Source organism: Osmerus eperlanus, chromosome 2 (genome assembly GCF_963692335.1).
Source record: "Osmerus eperlanus chromosome 2, fOsmEpe2.1, whole genome shotgun sequence".
Taxonomy (NCBI): Eukaryota; Metazoa; Chordata; class Actinopteri; order Osmeriformes; family Osmeridae; genus Osmerus; species Osmerus eperlanus.
In genome coordinates, this window is record NC_085019.1 from 21,608,393 (window position 1) to 21,626,327 (window position 17,935).

Consider the following 17,935-nt stretch of genomic DNA (forward strand, 5'->3'; position numbering starts at 1 on the left):
TGGAGCCTGCCCCTCCGGCAACGATCTGTCTCTCTCTCGCTCTCTCTCTTCCCCTCTCCCCCCTCTCTCTGTCTCCTCTCCCGTTCTCCCCCCGACTCTCTCCCACTCTCCCTCACCTTGCTCCTTCCCTTCCCTCCCTCTGTCCCTCGCTCCCTCCCCCTCTCTCCCTCCTCTCCTTCCCTCCCTCTCCCGCCTCCCTCCATCCATACCTCTCTACCACAGTGCTTCATATGCCTTCTCCATTACCCACTGCACTTTTCTCATTAGTGTCCCACCACACCCGCCTGCAGCCTGCTGTCTCTCCCCCACTCTCCCACTTTCCCTCCCTCCCTCCCTCTCTCTCTCTCTCTCTCTCTCTCTCTCTCTCTCTCTCTCTCTCCTCTCTCTCCTCTCTCTCTCTCTCTCTCTCTCTCTCTCATCTCTCTCTCTCTCTCTCTCTCTCTCTCTCTCTCTCTCTCTCTCTCTCTCTCTCTCCCTCCCTCCCTCCCTCCCTCCCTCCCTCCCTCCCTCCCTCCCTCCCTCCCTCCCTCCCTCCCTCTCTCTCTCTCTCTCTCTCTCTCTCTCTCTCTCCTCTCTCTCTCTCTCTCTCTCTCTCTCTCCCACTATCCCACTTTCCCCTCCCTCCCTTTCTCTCTCTCTCTCTCTGTCTCTCTCTCTCTCTCCATTCATCACCACATGGAAACCATCTGAAACTATCCCTCCCCCATCCCTCTCTCAATCTCTCCCCACACTCCCCTCCTCGTATCATCCCTTGTTTCTTCCCTGATGCCCTGTTCCTGCTCCCTCTTTCCCTCCCTCTTTCCCTCCCTCTTTCCCTCCTTCTCTCTTTGTTTTGTCCCCCGGCTTCGGCCAGTTTTGGCCGACCCTCCCCTCGTCGTGTTACCCGGTGCCAACTCAACGCCATTTTGTCTCTCTGTATTCTTTGTCTCTTATGTACACACACGTACACACATACTTGCACCTCGAGTTCGAGTGTTGTCTTTGCAAAGTTTGAGTTTGCACGTAAAAAAAAAAAAAAAAAACGATGGGTTAAATAGGCAGTCGTAGAAATAAACTATGCATCAATACTCCACTGAAACATGACTGTAATAAGGGGTTCTAAGGCCTAGCAAAAAGCGTATGCTCTTGTAACTACAGTGGCCTGAAAATGTGGTCTGTAATCATTGGTCTGTAATCGCCATCTGCTGGTAGGAACCGTGTACTGCCTGAAGAACAGCCTGGAAACGAGAGAACAAGAGCGACAGACACAGAGAGAGAGAGGGAGAGAGAAGGACAGTGTTTTAGCATGGTCCTCCACAGACAAGTCACGTCCTGACTGTCTGGTTGCCCACAGCAACCAGACATGATGTCATAGACAGTTGAACTTGAACTTGAGAAGGGATGTTGGTGGTGGGGTGAGTTGGGGGGGGGGGGGGGGGGGGGGGGCGGAGAAAGCGCTAGGGGGAGATAAATAGACACAGAGAAAAGTGAGAGAGGGGGGGGGAGAGAGAGTGTAACTGAGAAGGGAAGAGTCACTAAGCCCAGAAGCTGCTGGGACAGTGCCCAGAGGGGGGGTGGATGGAGGGAGGGAAGGGAGTATTTATTCATGCGACCTGTTAGCGTCAAAACCAAACAAAAGGCCGTTCCCCCGGAGGGCCAGAGTTTCCTAGACTTGACTTCCAGAATGCTGGCCTGTTCCAGGCCGCTGCCAGGTCTCAGCAGTGGGCGCCGGGTGCTCGGCAGTGGGTGGGCTCGGTAGTTAGTCATCTCACTTCTAGCATTCTCTTCGGCTCTTTCTCTCTCTCTCTCTCGTGATCTTTCTTCGTCTTTCTCGAACGAGAATGGACATTTCTTTCATCGTCTTTACAGAGCGTTTACGACAGACATACAGGCTTTATGCGTAGAGATTCTCACGAGTGGAATTAGTAGCATTTCCTACAGGTTACTAGTCAACAGCAACTAGTGACCACTTTGACTCCAAGAGGGACATCTGGTGGCCAAGTAAGGAACTGTCTATTCTACAACACTACTGGGTTAACACCAATCCTCTTTTGTTCTCTCTCTGCCTTTCTCTCCCTTTTACAGTCCTGGTTCCTCTGACACGACCTATCTTCAAACCAGCAACTAGAATTCTTTCTTCACAATCGGGAACCTTATCAAGGAAAACAGAGGAAATAACCCACAGGAAATCGCCCTCCTCCAAACCCCGCCCCCTCGCCCCGTCTCCCACAGCAACAGGCACGCCAACCGGGAAATCGGCACGAGCCAATCAGATGATCACTCAACCTACACAGAGGGAACCCCCAACACTCAGAGGATACGAGGAGGAGGAGAACATGGTAAACGCAGGAGAGAGGAAGAAGGGTCAGTCAACCAGCCAGCCAGCCAATCAACCAGCCAGCCAGCCAATCAACCAGCCAGCCAGCCAGCCAGCCAGCCAGCCAGTCAGTCATTCATCTCTCAGAGCCAGCATACAGATGGAGCAGGAACTCGAGGAGGAACGTGGTGGGAACGCGTTGGTCATCCAATGGAACCCCCCAGCTCGACAACAGTCGCACCAGTCAGCACGTGGAGTAGGAAATTGAAATGCAGAAAAAACATCACGTCTAAAGAACCCCCCCCCCCCCCCAAAAAAAAAACAAACAAACAAAAAAAACATTTGGCAGAATGAACCACCCGGAGACAATTGGGTCAAAGTGGTCGCACCATCCCAGCCGCACGCACACTCTCACAGACACGTACACACCTCAAACCCACCGCAACCTCCTGGACCCCGTTGACTTGACCCGGCCCCTCTAATACTAACCAGACAGAGACAATGCCAAAAGAAACATATCGTGAACAAGGAGTTGCACTACAATCTGAACAAACACTAATCTTTTGATGTGCACTATTACATGCAGGCTGGCGAACAAGGAGAAACATCCTTGATGCGAGGCAGAGTCGTCTCCTTCCCTCAGTCTAACGGTCTACGAGCCGGTTCATCTGCCTCACAGCCTGCTCCTCTAAACAGCAGCTCGAGACCAGCACCAGGCGACCAGCCTCCAGGACCTGGCATCGTAACCCCCAAGACTGAAACCCAAGCTGGGCTAACGCGACACCACCAACCAGCTCCTAAGGCCCATACTCTCCTTCAAACGATGAAGAACGGCAAACACAAGTCATTAAAGCACGGCGTACGTCCATGCACGGTCACACACTGACATAGGGACAGGCCTCGCCGTCATGCACATCGTGACCCATGTCGGCTGTTGGGGTATGTGAGCGGTTTGTGGCGAAGTACAGAAATAGGTGGTGTGACTGCCTCCTCCCTAGATACTATGCACTCATGATTATGACCAGTCACATCTCTCCACTTCTTGTATCAGACAAATACCCCCCCCCCCAATATACCATACACACATCCATACTAACACACACACACACCTGGTAACCCCCCCCCGACTCCCCCTTGGCCCTATTTGTGTAAAGAAAAAGAAAAAAAGTTATCTTCTGTTATCTTATGTCTTCTCTTATTTGACTCGTTCCTTTTGAATTTATACCAATTTTTTTATTCGATTTTTGTTTTGATATTTGAAGCACCTTTGACAGCACCTTATGGGAGAGGGAGTGTTGGGGTGGGGTGAAGTGGGAGGATAGATGCGTAGACAGGGTGGCTTGATGGTGAGAGGGTGCCAGTAGAGCGTGTTGGAGGGGGAAACGGTGAGAATGAGGTTGCTACGGAAACCCAGTACCGCTCTTTCCTTCTGTCTCCCTAAAGTTTACCCTCCTTGTTTACACTCCCAGAATGCACTCGTTCCAAGAACAGAGCGCCACACTGCGGAGCAAAATCAAATATGTGACATATCTCTACCCATGATGCTCGGGGAGGAGGAGGAAGAGGAGGAGAGGAGAGGCCTGGGGTCAGAGTTCAGTCAGCTGTTTTTTTAGGGGCGGCCTGATAGGATGAGGGGGTTGCTATGGTAACCAGCTCTCTGTCCCAACCTCGCCCCCTTACCCAGCCTTGGTAAGACAAACATAGAATTCAATCAGTCCTTGTTGATCAAAGTGCACTAAAGTTACCTTACCTTACCAGCCAACCATAGGACAGGACTCGGCCCGGGGCAGGAAGCAAGGCTTCACTTTCCTGGTCTCAGTCGGACACAAACAACCACCACTAGTTAGGGCACGGCATCGCTGAAAACACACACACACACAGCCACCTGCTAAAAACACACACACACACACACAGCCACCTGCAAACCTTTTTAGCAACAGTCAGTGTTGAAAACCAGCACCCAGCCAGATTGACTTGAAAGGGAAGTCTTAATGTTATAGGACAATCTGAGGAAGCCTTTAGCTTTTTGTTTTTATCCTGCCTATTAGAACCCACCATTTAGTATTCATCAAAAGATTTTTACGAAACGGAACATAAAAATCCAATCGACTTCAACCCACCTCACAAAATAACTGGACTGCCCATGCCATGTAATTCAGTGCAGGGAAGCCGACTAACGAAGTGGTCGTTGCCAATGGCGACCATCTCATCCGTTCCACGAGGAAGAACTAGCTAGCACTGCGGGGATAACTCTTTCCAGCAAGGCTACTGGGGATTTCTTTTCTAATCTATGGAAGTGCCTCTGTATTCCCATTATGCAATTTGTTAAAACATGAATTCAGGTTATTTTCTTTCTCACATATAAGCTATGGTGAAATCTTATGCCTGGAAAGGGAAGGGGTGGTGAGCTCACTAGATAATCGCAAGCATCTTTATATATATATATAATACACATATATATTTATAGATATATACATTTTTTTATTTGCAAAATAAGCTCTGTGGCAGTCTAGTTATTTTTTGAAGCGTGGCACAGATATGTATCTCAAACCGCTGATTTGCGCAAAAGTACCAGTATCATGAACCCACACACACACACACACACACACCCGCGTCTGATACAGACACAAGCCTCCAGACACACAGGCAACAATAGAGGAGGTGACGTCGTGGTGTAGTCAAAAGATCGGTTTTAGGCGGACGGATTTCTTAGTTCTTTGTTGTTTCGATGGGAAGTATTGTTATTGAAAATTGAAAATGATGTGTATGTTGATAGAGCCATGTGCAATGCCTTGGATAGATGAATTGTGTTTGTCTGTTTGATTGTTTTGAGGGTGTAAAGAAAAGGAAAGAGTGGGAAGACCCTCTGTTTTTTTGTTTTCAAGTCCTTGCGCTCCGGGACTCTAAATACGAGGGCTGAGAAAAAACCCCAGTCTTTGTAAGTTTGGGGATTTCTTTTTTTTTTTTATTATAGCTTTTTTTTAAATAAATTCTTTTGTTTGTATTGATTTGTTTTCAAAATGTGGGAGGGCTGAAGGAACGTGTTTGCATAACAAAAAATATATATCACTAAATGAAACTGGTGCTTTTTACAAGATAAAGTACAGTCAAACTCTATTATACATACATAATAAACAAAATTAAGTGTTATCATAAAGCAAAAAAAATAATTTAGGAAAAACTTTCATTATTCTATTTCTCTTTTTGTATTTACCAAGGGGGGAGGGGTTCATTGTGTGACAAAAGGCATTTTTCTTCAACCTTTGACCCCTAGGGAGAGGGAAGAGACCTCAGCACAGTCTGAAGGAGAAAGGGCTTTCTAAACAGAGGCATGAACTAACACAGTACTGTCTGTGTACAAAGTCCTGTTGCGATACACAAAATCATTATCGCCACACAACTGGCTATCCTTGACAGCCAAAACATGCCCTTTTATGGTATAGAATCCCTCTTCTGTATTCCAATTGGTTTACCCTGTGGACATCAAACTGTCCAATCAGAGTAAAGACAACATTTGGTGTACTAAAGACAAGATCTTCCCGCTTCTGGGAGATGCATCTGAATTGGAATCCGATTTTGTAGAAAAGTGTTCACTCCAAACCCGGGTGACTTTGCAGTGTTTGGCGAGATGGGAGATGTGTTGTGAAATCCATTTTGGTAGGTGTAGTTGATGTGTAGTACTCCTGTCTCGACCTGAGGAGAGAGAGAGAGAGAGAGAGAGAGAGAGAGAGAGAGAGAGAGAGAGAGAGAGAGAGAGAGAGAGAGAGGAGAGACTGAGGGAGACCCTGAGAACAGGTGGAGAGACCACAAGGTGAACCCTTCCCCCTCCACACAGGCTCCCTGTCCCCACCACGGTGTAAATGACTCTAAATATTCTGTTTGGTGACGTAGTGTTAATAGTGACAGAGCATCTTAAAGGTTGTCCCTAAAAAGTGCCTTTTGTTCACAGTCTCCATCTTGTAATCCCGAGTGCCCGTCTCAAAAAACGCCCCCCTCCTTCTTCCTTTCTTCTTCTATATTCTCCTCCTCTTCTTCTTCGAGCTTTTCAAAGCAGTATATATATAGTACTAAAGGAAATTGGTGTGATTTAGTTCCTCTTTTTATTGTTGAATAATTCAGAAAAAAAACTAAAAAAAAAACTTACAAAAAAAAAAAAAAACATGTTTTCTTGTCTTGCTTCTCTTCCTCTGTCCTTTGTCTTCTTCTGTCTCTCTTGGACACTGGAGTAGTCTGTAGCCGTGTAAACTTCTCCTTCCCTCCTTCCCCTTCTCTTTCATCCCTTCCTCAGAACGGGGAGGGGCTGAAGAAAAGAAAAAAAAATGAAAACGCAAAACCTTTTGTCTGAGCAGAATGCAGTTAGCTCATATGTTATCCTGTCTGTACGCTTCACATTGTATTCCCATACCTCCAGCTTCTCCATTCAAACAGCTAATGTAAGTGAACAAGTTACACCTGCAGGCTCTGGGTTGGGGTGTGGTGAGGTCGTGGCGTGCCTGGGCGTGAGAGGTTTTTCCGTGGGGAACAGAGGATGATGATTGGTCAATCCTGTCCGGCGGGGTTAAAAGTCACCTAGGAGCTTCTCTTTGATTGGACTATCGGAGGGAGCTGGCCAACAGGGAGCAGAGTAGAGTAGAGTAAAGGGCAGGCTTGTTTGTCATTATTTTTCTCATTTTTTTTTTTTTTTAATTACTTAATTTGGAATTTGCGTTCATTTGATCCATTTCTGGTTATTGTATAACATAGGCAGTGAAGACTGTAGACCTGCAGTGGTATGATAGCACATTGCTAGTGGTTGTATGTGACCAGACCCTTGTATTAAAGTACCTGATGACAACCAAGCACCTCAGCGGGTCAGAGCCAGACCAGGAAGTGTGTCAGTCACCCAGTCCACAGAAACAGAGCAGCATTAGAGCCCCTCACAGTGAAATGCAGAGATCCAACCCAACACGCTTCCTTAGAGCTGGAGGTGTTCTATTATTCCCGTCTCCATTGAGTGAAGCCAGCAACAGTATTGATGATCCAGTCCCAGCCAGACAGGAGGCCGGCCACAGTTGAGAAGCCATAACGTGGCACGGAGCCTCACAGAGAGCCTCTGTGTCTCGCCCTATAGAGAGCCTCTGTGTCTCGCCCTATAGAGAGAGAGAGCCTCTGTGTCTCGCCCTATAGAGAGAGAGAGCCTCTGTGTCTCGCCCTATAGAGAGAGCCTCTGTGTCTCGCCCTATAGAGAGAGGCACCGTGTCTTGCCCCAGAGAGGCTCCGTGTCTTGCCCCAGAGAGGCTCCGTGTCTCGCCCCAGAGAGAGAGAGGCTCCTGGCCATCCGTGATCTTAGTTTGTAAGTTTTTACGTCTGTAGGGCACAGTGTTTACTGCAGTATATCCCCCCCCCCCATTGGACAGTTTCCCTCCCTGCCCCCCCGGGAGCGTTTAGTCACCCCCCTCTTCAGACACACCTCCCAGAGCCTGTGGTGAAATGCATGTGTTAATTACAGTTTCTTTTCCATAATAAGAAAAACACAGTTTGAAAGAGCACCACCTTCAACTGATTGAATAAAAGGATGTTCTTTACTGTAACCTACTGTACATGTCTGGTTATTCTTTTGTTTCCCGGAGCCGTTGTTTGTATGTGGTTTTACTCCTGTGTGGGTTTTTTAACCTGTCTGTGAGCAAGGAGTGCATGCCACGCGGTTTTAAGGAAAGATGTAACCTAGGGGACAGCAGCAACTGTAGAATAAGATGTTTAGCATTAGCAACTCGAGAATAGAATGTTTTAGCATTAGCAAATCATTCATAAAACAGTAGTACTTAACAAAATACCTAGTCTTTTACCATAGCCAGAAAATACAACAAAAAAATCCCGGCTGTGTCCCTAAGATGCTCAGAGGAAATAACGAGCCCCAGTCAGTCTTGATATATTGCTGAAGTTTATTCATGAAGCAGCGCTTCATCTAAGCACATGTTGTTGCTGTACAACGTCGGCGTCGGTGAAAGCCATCCGCACGGACCCGACACACCTCGGTGAGCTGAACACACTCAATGAATCACCTTCTCCAGTCTCTTCCACGTGGACCCACAGGTCACCAACTGAAGGCTTTGATGCTGACCCGTCAGGACACGTACCCACCATGGAACGGTGCCCTGTCTCTTGGTCCCCCCCCCACACACACACACACACACACGGTCAGTGGAGGTCCGCAGTATAAGGCATGACCCCGCTGCATCCAGCTAAATGTGTCCCGTTTGTTCATGGTTAAAATGTCGACGTTGCAATGTAAGGCTGGATTATAACAACTATGGCCCACGGACACATCAAAAGCTTGTTGTGGGGCCCGGGGTTGGGTAGCGATACTCTACAAGCGCACCCTTTCTTCACGGCCTTCTTTAAGGTCGTTTCTGATGTAGGTTACTGGGTTGCGATGTCCCAGGATTTGGTCCCACCTCCTCAGTTCAACATAGGAATCTTGGGCCCTGTTCTAATACTTAATACCGCACACATTTCCATCAGACTAGGGGGATGTGTTTGAATGATGGATACTACACTTCTGTGGGCTTAGGATGGGGGCCTAAGAGACGTGTGTGTGTGTGTTTTAAAAAGTGAATCACAGACAGGCTGTAGACATGTTCTTCATCATTATCACTTTAGTTCGGTTTCCCTCTGCTCTGAACCTCCCACACCCCACCCCCTTCTCCGCCCAAATACACCCCAGCAATACATCACCTTTCACTTACAGGCATGTTATCTCTATAATGCTCGACTCACCACTCACGTACACTCAGTTTCTCTCTCACACATGCGGACAAACACGCACATACTCACTGATAACATCGTAGAAGTGCATCGAGGAGAATGTGCTTCCATCAACATCCAGTAAACAGTGTTACAAGCTTAGATATGCATATCAATTCTTTTGTTTCTTCTTCTTGTTTTTTTTTCCTTCTTCGTTTTTTGAACTTTCCTTAACTGATTCGCATCCACCTACACTGGCAGGCCGAAACAGGCGCACCTTCGGTAAATCCTTAGCACATCAACCCCCCCGCCCCACCTCCCATGTTCCCAAAAGCTCCTTTAAAATCCTCATAGACCTCTCTCCCCCTTTAAACAAGTCTCACTCACATTCCATTGGAATTCTAGTGGATTTTGTCATAGCCGCCAGCCGCCACCCCTTCCTCCCCCCCCCCCCCGTCACCCTTTGACCCCACCATGCAACCCTAAATGGACCTCTACTACACAACTTAAGGTTTGTATAGCATTAACGCCCCCCCCCCCCATATAGCCGTCATCCACACCAATATCCCTCCCTCTCCTACTACCCTTCCCTCTGCTAGGCCCTCTGCCTCCCTCGTAGTGGCTGTACAGTGCTGGGCCCCAGGCTAGTATGCTGTACACTGGGGGTGCAGTCCTTGTGCTGGGGGAGGGTGGCAGGGGGGAGGGGAGGACAGGGGAGGAGGGGGAGGGAGGGAGAGCGGGGGAGGCGTCTCATTCGTCTTCGAAGCCCTGGTTGAGGAGGAAGTTGGCCGCCAGGTTCTCGTTCTTCTCGCAGGCGAAGTAGGCCTGGATCACCAGCGCCTCGGGGAACCCCATCGCTTTTAACTGGAGAACGAAAACACGGGGAGGTTAATTCAAGCCATGTGACGCGGGGGGGGGGGGTTGGTCGGGTGCGTTTCGTTTCGGCTCCCGCCCTGCATCCCCCCCCCCCCCCCCCCCCCCCCCCCCCCGCATCCCCCCCCCCCCCCCAGCCTCGCTCACCCTCTCGATGGCCTCCTTCTCCTGTGGCGTGACCTGGATGTAGTTGACGGGGGCCCCTTCCTCCCCGGCGGCCCCCAGCTCCCCCGCCACCTCGGGCCCCTCCGGCTCGTTCAGCATCTGGATGAAGCGCTCCTGGTACTGGCTGATTTGCTGCCATCGGAGAGGGGGGGGGGGGGGGGGGAGTGAGAGAAAGAAAGAAACACAGGAAGACAGGAGATGGAGACGTGGAGAACAGGTTTGCATCGAGTGCATTCTGAACGGTCTGCGTGCGCGCGTGTGTGCGCTACCTGTAGAAGAGGAGGGTTCTCCCGGCCCAGCTGTTGTAGGACAGCCGACAGCAGGGAAGGATTCTGCTGGATCACCTGCCTCATGTTGTGGAACTGGGGCTGAGTACGCAGGAACTCGAGGGGGTTCTCTCCTACACACACACACACACACACACACACATTAACCTCCCCTCACGCCCGGGTCCGGAGCAGTCCAGCCGTCAGCAGGAGACTCACCCTCAGCGAGAGCAGGCGTGTCGGAGGAGGTGCGCCCCGAGGCTGGAGACAGGACCGGGGGATTCGTCTCCTGGATCGGACTGCTGGGAATACCCTGGAGACACACACACAACAGGGTTGGAGAAGCGCAATCCTGCTCCACTCGGCTACAAATGGGAGTCGGTGTTAACATTGTTGTACAGATCTTCAGGTCGTGATGTACGTGTGTGTGTGTGTGTGTTCCCTCACAGTGAGCAGATACTCCACAGCTCTGTGTGGGTTGTTGAAGCTGGCGCGGAGTGCAGCCACCACCCTCTCCCTCTCGTAGCCCATGGACATGATCTCAGTCAGCATGGTCTCATACTCTGCCCCTGTCACTGGACAGCACACCCACACAGGTCAACACAGGTCGGCAACACAAACACACACCCACACAGGTCGGCAACACAAACACACACCCACACAGGTCAGCACCACCCACACAAGTCAGCTCCACCCACCCACACAGGTCAGCTCCACACCCACACAGGTCAGCTCCACACCCACACAGGTCAGCTCCACACCCACACAGGTCAGCTCCACACCCACACAGGTCAGCTCCACACCCACACAGGTCAGCACCACACCCACACAGGTCAGCACCACACCCACACAGGTCAGCTCCACCCACCCACACAGGTCAGCTCCACACCCACACAGGTCAGCTCCACACCCACACAGGTCAGCACCACACCCACACAGGTCAGCTCCACACCCACACAGGTCAGCACCACCCACACAGGTCAGCTCCACACCCACACAGGTCAGCACCACACCCACACAGGTCAGCACCACACACAGGTCAGCACCACACCCACACAGGTCAGCACCACACCCACACAGGTCAGCTCCACCCACCCACACAGGTCAGCTCCACCCACCCACACAGGTCAGCTCCACACCCACACAGGTCAGCACCACACCCACACAGGTCAGCTCCACACCCACACATGTCAGCACCACCCACACAGGTCAGCTCCACACCCACACAGGTCAGCACCACACCCACACAGGTCAGCACCACACCCACACAGGTCAGCTCCACACCCACACAGGTCAGCTCCACACCCACACAGGTCAGCACCACCCACACAGGTCAGCTCCACACCCACACAGGTCAGCTCCACACCCACACAGGTCAGCTCCACACCCACACAGGTCAGCACCACACCCACACAGGTCAGCACCACACCCACACAGGTCAGCTCCACACCCACACAGGTCAGCTCCACACCCACACAGGTCAGCACCACACCCACACAGGTCAGCTCCACACCCACACAGGTCAGCTCCACCCACACAGGTCAGCTCCACACCCACACAGGTCAGCTCCACACCCACACAGGTCAGCTCTACACCCACACAGGTCAGCACCACCCACACAGGTCAGCTCCACACCCACACAGGTCAGCTCCACACCCACACAGGTCAGCTCCACACCCACACAGGTCAGCACCACACCCACACAGGTCAGCACCACACCCACACAAGTCAGCTCCACCCACACAGGTCAGCTCCACACCCACACAGGTCAGCTCCACCCACACAGGTCAGCTCCACACCCACACACCCACACAGGTCAGCTCCACACCCACACAGGTCAGCTCCACACCCACACAGGTCAGCTCCACACACCCACAGGTCAGCTCCACACACACACAGGTCAGCTCCACACACACACAGGTCAGCACCACACCCACACAGGTCAGCTCCACACCCACACAGGTCAGCACCACCCACACACACACAGGTCAGCTCCACACCCACACAGGTCAGCACCACCCACACAGGTCAGCTCCACACCCACACAGGTCAGCACCACCCACACAGGTCAGCTCCACACCCACACAGGTCAGCTCCACACCCACACAGGTCAGCTCCACACCCACACAGGTCAGCACCACACCCACACAGGTCAGCACCACACACACACACACACACCCACACAGGTCAGCACCACACCCACACAGGTCAGCTCCACACCCACACAGGTCAGCACCACACACACACACACACACAGGTCAGCACCACACCCACACAGGTCAGCTCCACACCCACACAGGTCAGCACCACACACACACACACCCACACAGGTCAGCACCACACACACACACACCCACACAGGTCAGCACCACACCCACACAGGTCAGCACCACACCCACACAGGTCAGCTCCACACCCACACAGGTCAGCACCACACCCACACAGGTCAGCTCCACCCACACAGGTCAGCTCCACACCCACACAGGTCAGCACCACACCCACACAGGTCAGCTCCACCCACACAGGTCAGCTCCACACCCACACACCCACACAGGTCAGCTCCACACCCACACAGGTCAGCTCCACACCCACACAGGTCAGCTCCACACACCCACAGGTCAGCTCCACACACACACAGGTCAGCTCCACACCCACACAGGTCAGCACCACACCCACACAGGTCAGCTCCACACCCACACAGGTCAGCACCACCCACACCCACACAGGTCAGCTCCACACCCACACAGGTCAGCACCACCCACACAGGTCAGCTCCACACCCACACAGGTCAGCTCCACACCCACACAGGTCAGCTCCACACCCACATAGGTCAGCACCACACCCACACAGGTCAGCTCCACACCCACACAGGTCAGCTCCACCCACACAGGTCAGCTCCACACCCACACAGGTCAGCTCCACACCCACACAGGTCAGCTCCACACCCACACAGGTCAGCTCCACACCCACACAGGTCAGCACCACACCCACACAGGTCAGCACCACACCCACACAGGTCAGCACCACACCCACACAGGTCAGCTCCACACCCACACAGGTCAGCTCCACCCACACAGGTCAGCTCCACACCCACACACCCACACAGGTCAGCTCCACACCCACACAGGTCAGCTCCACACCCACACAGGTCAGCTCCACACACCCACAGGTCAGCTCCACACACACACAGGTCAGCTCCACACACACACAGGTCAGCACCACACCCACACAGGTCAGCTCCACACCCACACAGGTCAGCACCACCCACACACACACAGGTCAGCTCCACACCCACACAGGTCAGCACCACCCACACAGGTCAGCTCCACACCCACACAGGTCAGCTCCACCCACACAGGTCAGCTCCACACCCACACAGGTCAGATCCACACCCACACAGGTCAGCTCCACACCCACACAGGTCAGCACCACACCCACACAGGTCAGCACCACACACACACACACACCCACACAGGTCAGCACCACACCCACACAGGTCAGCTCCACACCCACACAGGTCAGCACCACACACACACACACCCACACAGGTCAGCACCACACCCACACAGGTCAGCTCCACACCCACACAGGTCAGCACCACACACACACACACCCACACAGGTCAGCACCACACACACACACACCCACACAGGTCAGCACCACACCCACACAGGTCAGCTCCACACCCACACAGGTCAGCACCACACCCACACAGGTCAGCTCCACCCACACAGGTCAGCTCCACCCACACAGGTCAGCTCCACCCACACAGGTCAGCTCCACACCCACACAGGTCAGCACCACACCCACACAGGTCAGCTCCACCCACACAGGTCAGCTCCACACCCACACACCCACACAGGTCAGCTCCACACCCACACAGGTCAGCTCCACACCCACACAGGTCAGCTCCACACACCCACAGGTCAGCTCCACACACACACAGGTCAGCTCCACACCCACACAGGTCAGCACCACACCCACACAGGTCAGCTCCACACCCACACAGGTCAGCACCACCCACACACACACAGGTCAGCTCCACACCCACACAGGTCAGCACCACCCACACACACACAGGTCAGCTCCACACCCACACAGGTCAGCACCACCCACACAGGTCAGCTCCACACCCACACAGGTCAGCTCCACACCCACACAGGTCAGCACCACACACACACACACCCACACAGGTCAGCACCACACCCACACAGGTCAGCTCCACACCCACACAGGTCAGCAACACACACACACACCCACACAGGTCAGCTCCACACCCACAGTGTGGCCAGGTTCTGCCCTTCACTCACCCAGAGCAGAAGAGGCTTCCACTCCCTGGCCTTCTGCTTCAGGGTCCGAGCTGCAGGCATGGAGGGGGGGGTCACACACACCAACACTCAGCACATTTTCAACAGCGCGCACGGAAAGGTAGTACACACACTGAACTATACGCTGGGTTATGTGAAAATATTAAGTTTAGGCTTAAGCTGCTGCTAACATCTAAAATGAATGTAGAACGTCAATCTGTATCGGAGTCTAAATGAACCAGTCAATGGGAACTAAATTGTATCGACACTGTATCTCAACAAGGAGGATCAGGTCATGGTAATAGTTAAAGCGATCCTCCAAGGTACCTGGCTGGTGCCGGGGGCTCTGTGCCCGCTGAGGAGCTCTCCTCTTTGGCCTCCTCTGGAGGGATGGGTATGGCTGCGGGGGTCGGGGTCGGGGCCGTGGAGGACGAGGACCCAGAGTCCTGGACCGGGGGTTTGGGGGTCTCGGAGGGGGGGGATGAGGCCGCAGAGGTGGACTTGGCCTGTGGAGCCCAGGTGACAAGACACAGGGTATCTCCATTGCAATGCAGTTCAGTGAAGTGTAGAGGTTTGAAGTTGTGTGAATGGTAGACTAATGTCTAATGCTGAGCTTAGACAATAAAGCAAGGAACTTGGGCTGAGATAATGAGTAAGCATTGTTACTGATGTTCACAGGCTCCTGTCATTATATTCCCAGCTGTTTTAACCCTGTTTAGTTATTTCGTTGTTTACCTTGGACACCATGACAACTACAAAGTTCTTCTCGTCTATTTTGTAGTCCTTGATAGGCATGTCATCCTGCAGGATCTTGCCAGCGTAGATGAGCTTCTGTCCAGACACAGGGAAGTTATCTTTCCCTCTCTCTGTTTCGATCTTTTCCTTCAAGGCTTTCACCTGTGGACAATGAAGAGAGGGGATTGTTTAAAGACGGGATGCACACAAAGACTCCATCCATTGAATCGTCATCTTAATCGAAGTGTCATGGCAGGTGATTGTGTTCTAACTGATGCCAATTTAAAAGTAATTGCGATAATTGGAAATAAAGTACATTAATATGTTCTAGCAATCTGATAACTTAATGAACAGGTCTCCGCGACTGGCGACTGATTTAGGGCCTTGAACTTTGGTCCAGCAGTCAGCAGACCAGGGAAACATATGTCAGATTGTGGCTCGCTAGCTAAAATGTGCTAGCCAAAGAACTTCACATCTTAACCCCAATTATTAGCTCAATATGCCTTAGCTGATTGAGTAGAACGCTAAAAACGTAACTTTAGTTACGATAGTGACTAACTTGCATTTACGAAACAACTTGTCAAACATTACTACTATGACAGCTCCCTGGTCAACTATTCAGCTAGCTGGCTAATGTTGGCCATGTCATGCTTAAATTTAGCCACGGGATTCATCATAGCTGACACCAGTAGTGCTAGCTGCTAGGTAGATCTATTAGCTACTGTAACGCGCTAGCTAATACAAATCACTTGTAGTTAGCTACTTTGTAAGTAACTATTAGTACTATGATTTGCCACCATGCTGTAAAGTATATCTTATGTGTCTGGTTGATAATGTATACAGCCAGCAGTCGAACTTAGCTAGCTGGCAAGTACCGAGCTTAGCTAACCACACAGCTTGTTCTCTTGAGCATGCTAGCATGCGTAGCTAAGTGCTATTACTGCTAGCAAAATCAGGCACTTACCGTCTGGTCAGGGTCTATGTCAATTTGGATGGTCTGCTGCTGCAGGGTTTTTAGCGTGATCTGCATTGTAGCAGTTGCTGTACTGTCTTTTATGTATAGTTTCGTAGATGGGTGAACTTCAAGAAAGCTCCAAAATGTTCATCAAAGGTGGAAAATTCTATCGAGATGATATGCATCCATGAAATGTGTTTCCATGGGTGCTCAGCAAACCGCCATCTTTGACTACAAGGGAAGTTGGTGCCGCGTCAAGGTTTCTTCCTCTGCGCTGGGGTTCATGTGGGAGCCTCTTGGGCCGGGAACAGATATTCATCTTTTCAGTATTTGTATTAATCAATCTAGATGTAGTTGGTTTACGAATTCACGAATCTATCATTTAACCGGGAAATATATTAAAAATAAATTTAACATGCCTGGCTAGCATTTATTGCTGATAAGCTAATTGGACAAACAACTATAAAGCAAACACACACACACACACACTTGTGTCCTGCGTCACCTGTGTACAAGTGAAAAATACACAAATACATTATCTATCATGAATATGTTTATTGGTCTTTTATAAAATTCTAGAAATAGCAGGCAACAGGAAATTAAAGATGATGACACGGTGCAGGTTGTTAACAGCCAGTCCAGTAATAACAACAACCTTGTCGATGGTAAAGCTTTCAACCAAATCAAACTTAACGTCTTGTGTAACGTGACAGAACAGAGGTTTAACGCAGAAAACAGGATTCCTTGTAACACGAGCAAGAATTATATAATTAACGTTTATTCAGTTCAGCCATTTGTAAAGCGCTGATGTCTACACTGGTAAGCACGGATGTTGTGGTAGATAGACTCATGTTGTAGGCTACAGGCCTCATCTGGAATCTCAAACCCTTTGTTCAACTGCACTCTTTCCACTGACGGGTGAAAACCAAGTTGACCCTGAATCTGTTACTAAGATCTGCCTCATTCATGTCCCTTTTGTTTCAATACTGACTCAACATAGGCCTACCAATACTCTACTATTAAACTGCAACCAGAATGTTAATAATGGAAGAGGTACATACTGTGTAACATAAAGCTAAGTAAAAAAACAAAAACAAAAAAAACATCTCATGTACTTTTTGTCATCAATTTACATGTATTCCAAACTGGTAGTTTCTGTGCTGCTACAATACACTTTCTCCACAATGGCTAAGGCACTTTCTAGAGACATTTGAGAAACCTTTAATTTGTTTGTTTTTCCATTGAGTAAAATGAAACACGGATTCAAATGTGCGATACATCATTTACAAGACGGTAACGACGTTTCTCATGAATAACATGTCAGCTGATCCTTTGGGGAACCTTGATGCTCTGTATCACACCAATCTTATGATACCGTTTAATACAAATCTTCAAACATGCATTACCTATCTGTAAATCATGGTCATACAATTCAGCCACCAGTCAAGCCTTTATATAGCATGGTACTGTAGGTCGGGCTCATCTCCAGTCTTTAAACATACGCAGTCAGATAATCTGGAGACCTACAAAACGAATGAACGGGAACATCATGAGTCAAAGAAACCTTAAACAATGGAAGTTAAGCATTTTGTACATGGTACAGAAAACATTAACT

The 17,935-nt window shown here is 50.6% G+C and overlaps 1 protein-coding gene and 1 long non-coding RNA gene across 2 annotated transcripts; one reads left to right on the forward strand and one right to left on the reverse strand.

Moving 5' to 3' along the window:
• Positions 1 to 1,391: 1,391 nt before the first annotated feature.
• LOC134015144 (uncharacterized) lies at positions 1,392 to 7,866 on the forward strand. Its single transcript, XR_009929069.1, has 2 exons — positions 1,392 to 7,264; positions 7,634 to 7,866. It is a non-coding gene; the product is annotated as an uncharacterized LOC134015144 (long non-coding RNA).
• A 333-nt stretch (positions 7,867 to 8,199) lies between these two features.
• Positions 8,200 to 16,598, reverse strand: rad23aa (RAD23 homolog A, nucleotide excision repair protein a). Its single transcript, XM_062454499.1, has 9 exons — positions 16,330 to 16,598; positions 15,366 to 15,527; positions 14,958 to 15,136; positions 14,634 to 14,683; positions 10,771 to 10,898; positions 10,543 to 10,636; positions 10,327 to 10,457; positions 10,040 to 10,189; positions 8,200 to 9,883 (listed from the first exon to the last, which is right to left on the reverse strand). Exons 1-9 carry the CDS (start codon positions 16,393 to 16,395, stop codon positions 9,770 to 9,772), a joined length of 1,074 nt encoding a protein of 357 aa, XP_062310483.1. The 5' UTR covers positions 16,396 to 16,598; the 3' UTR covers positions 8,200 to 9,769.
• Positions 16,599 to 17,935: the final 1,337 nt, after the last annotated feature.

What these genes read in the sequence shown, in the direction of transcription:
- rad23aa (XM_062454499.1), bottom strand. Translation starts at nt 16,395, where the DNA reads ATGCAGATCACGCTAAAAACCCTGCAGCAGCAGACCATCCAAATTGAC. An exon ending in GAGCCCCCGGCACCAGCCAG is followed by an intron (nt 14,684 to 14,957) that starts GTACCTTGGAGG and finishes CCATGCCTGCAG; the next exon opens with CTCGGACCCTGAAGCAGAAG. An exon ending in AGAACCCTCCTCTTCTACAG is followed by an intron (nt 10,190 to 10,326) that starts GTAGCGCACACA and finishes CTCCGATGGCAG; the next exon opens with CAAATCAGCCAGTACCAGGA.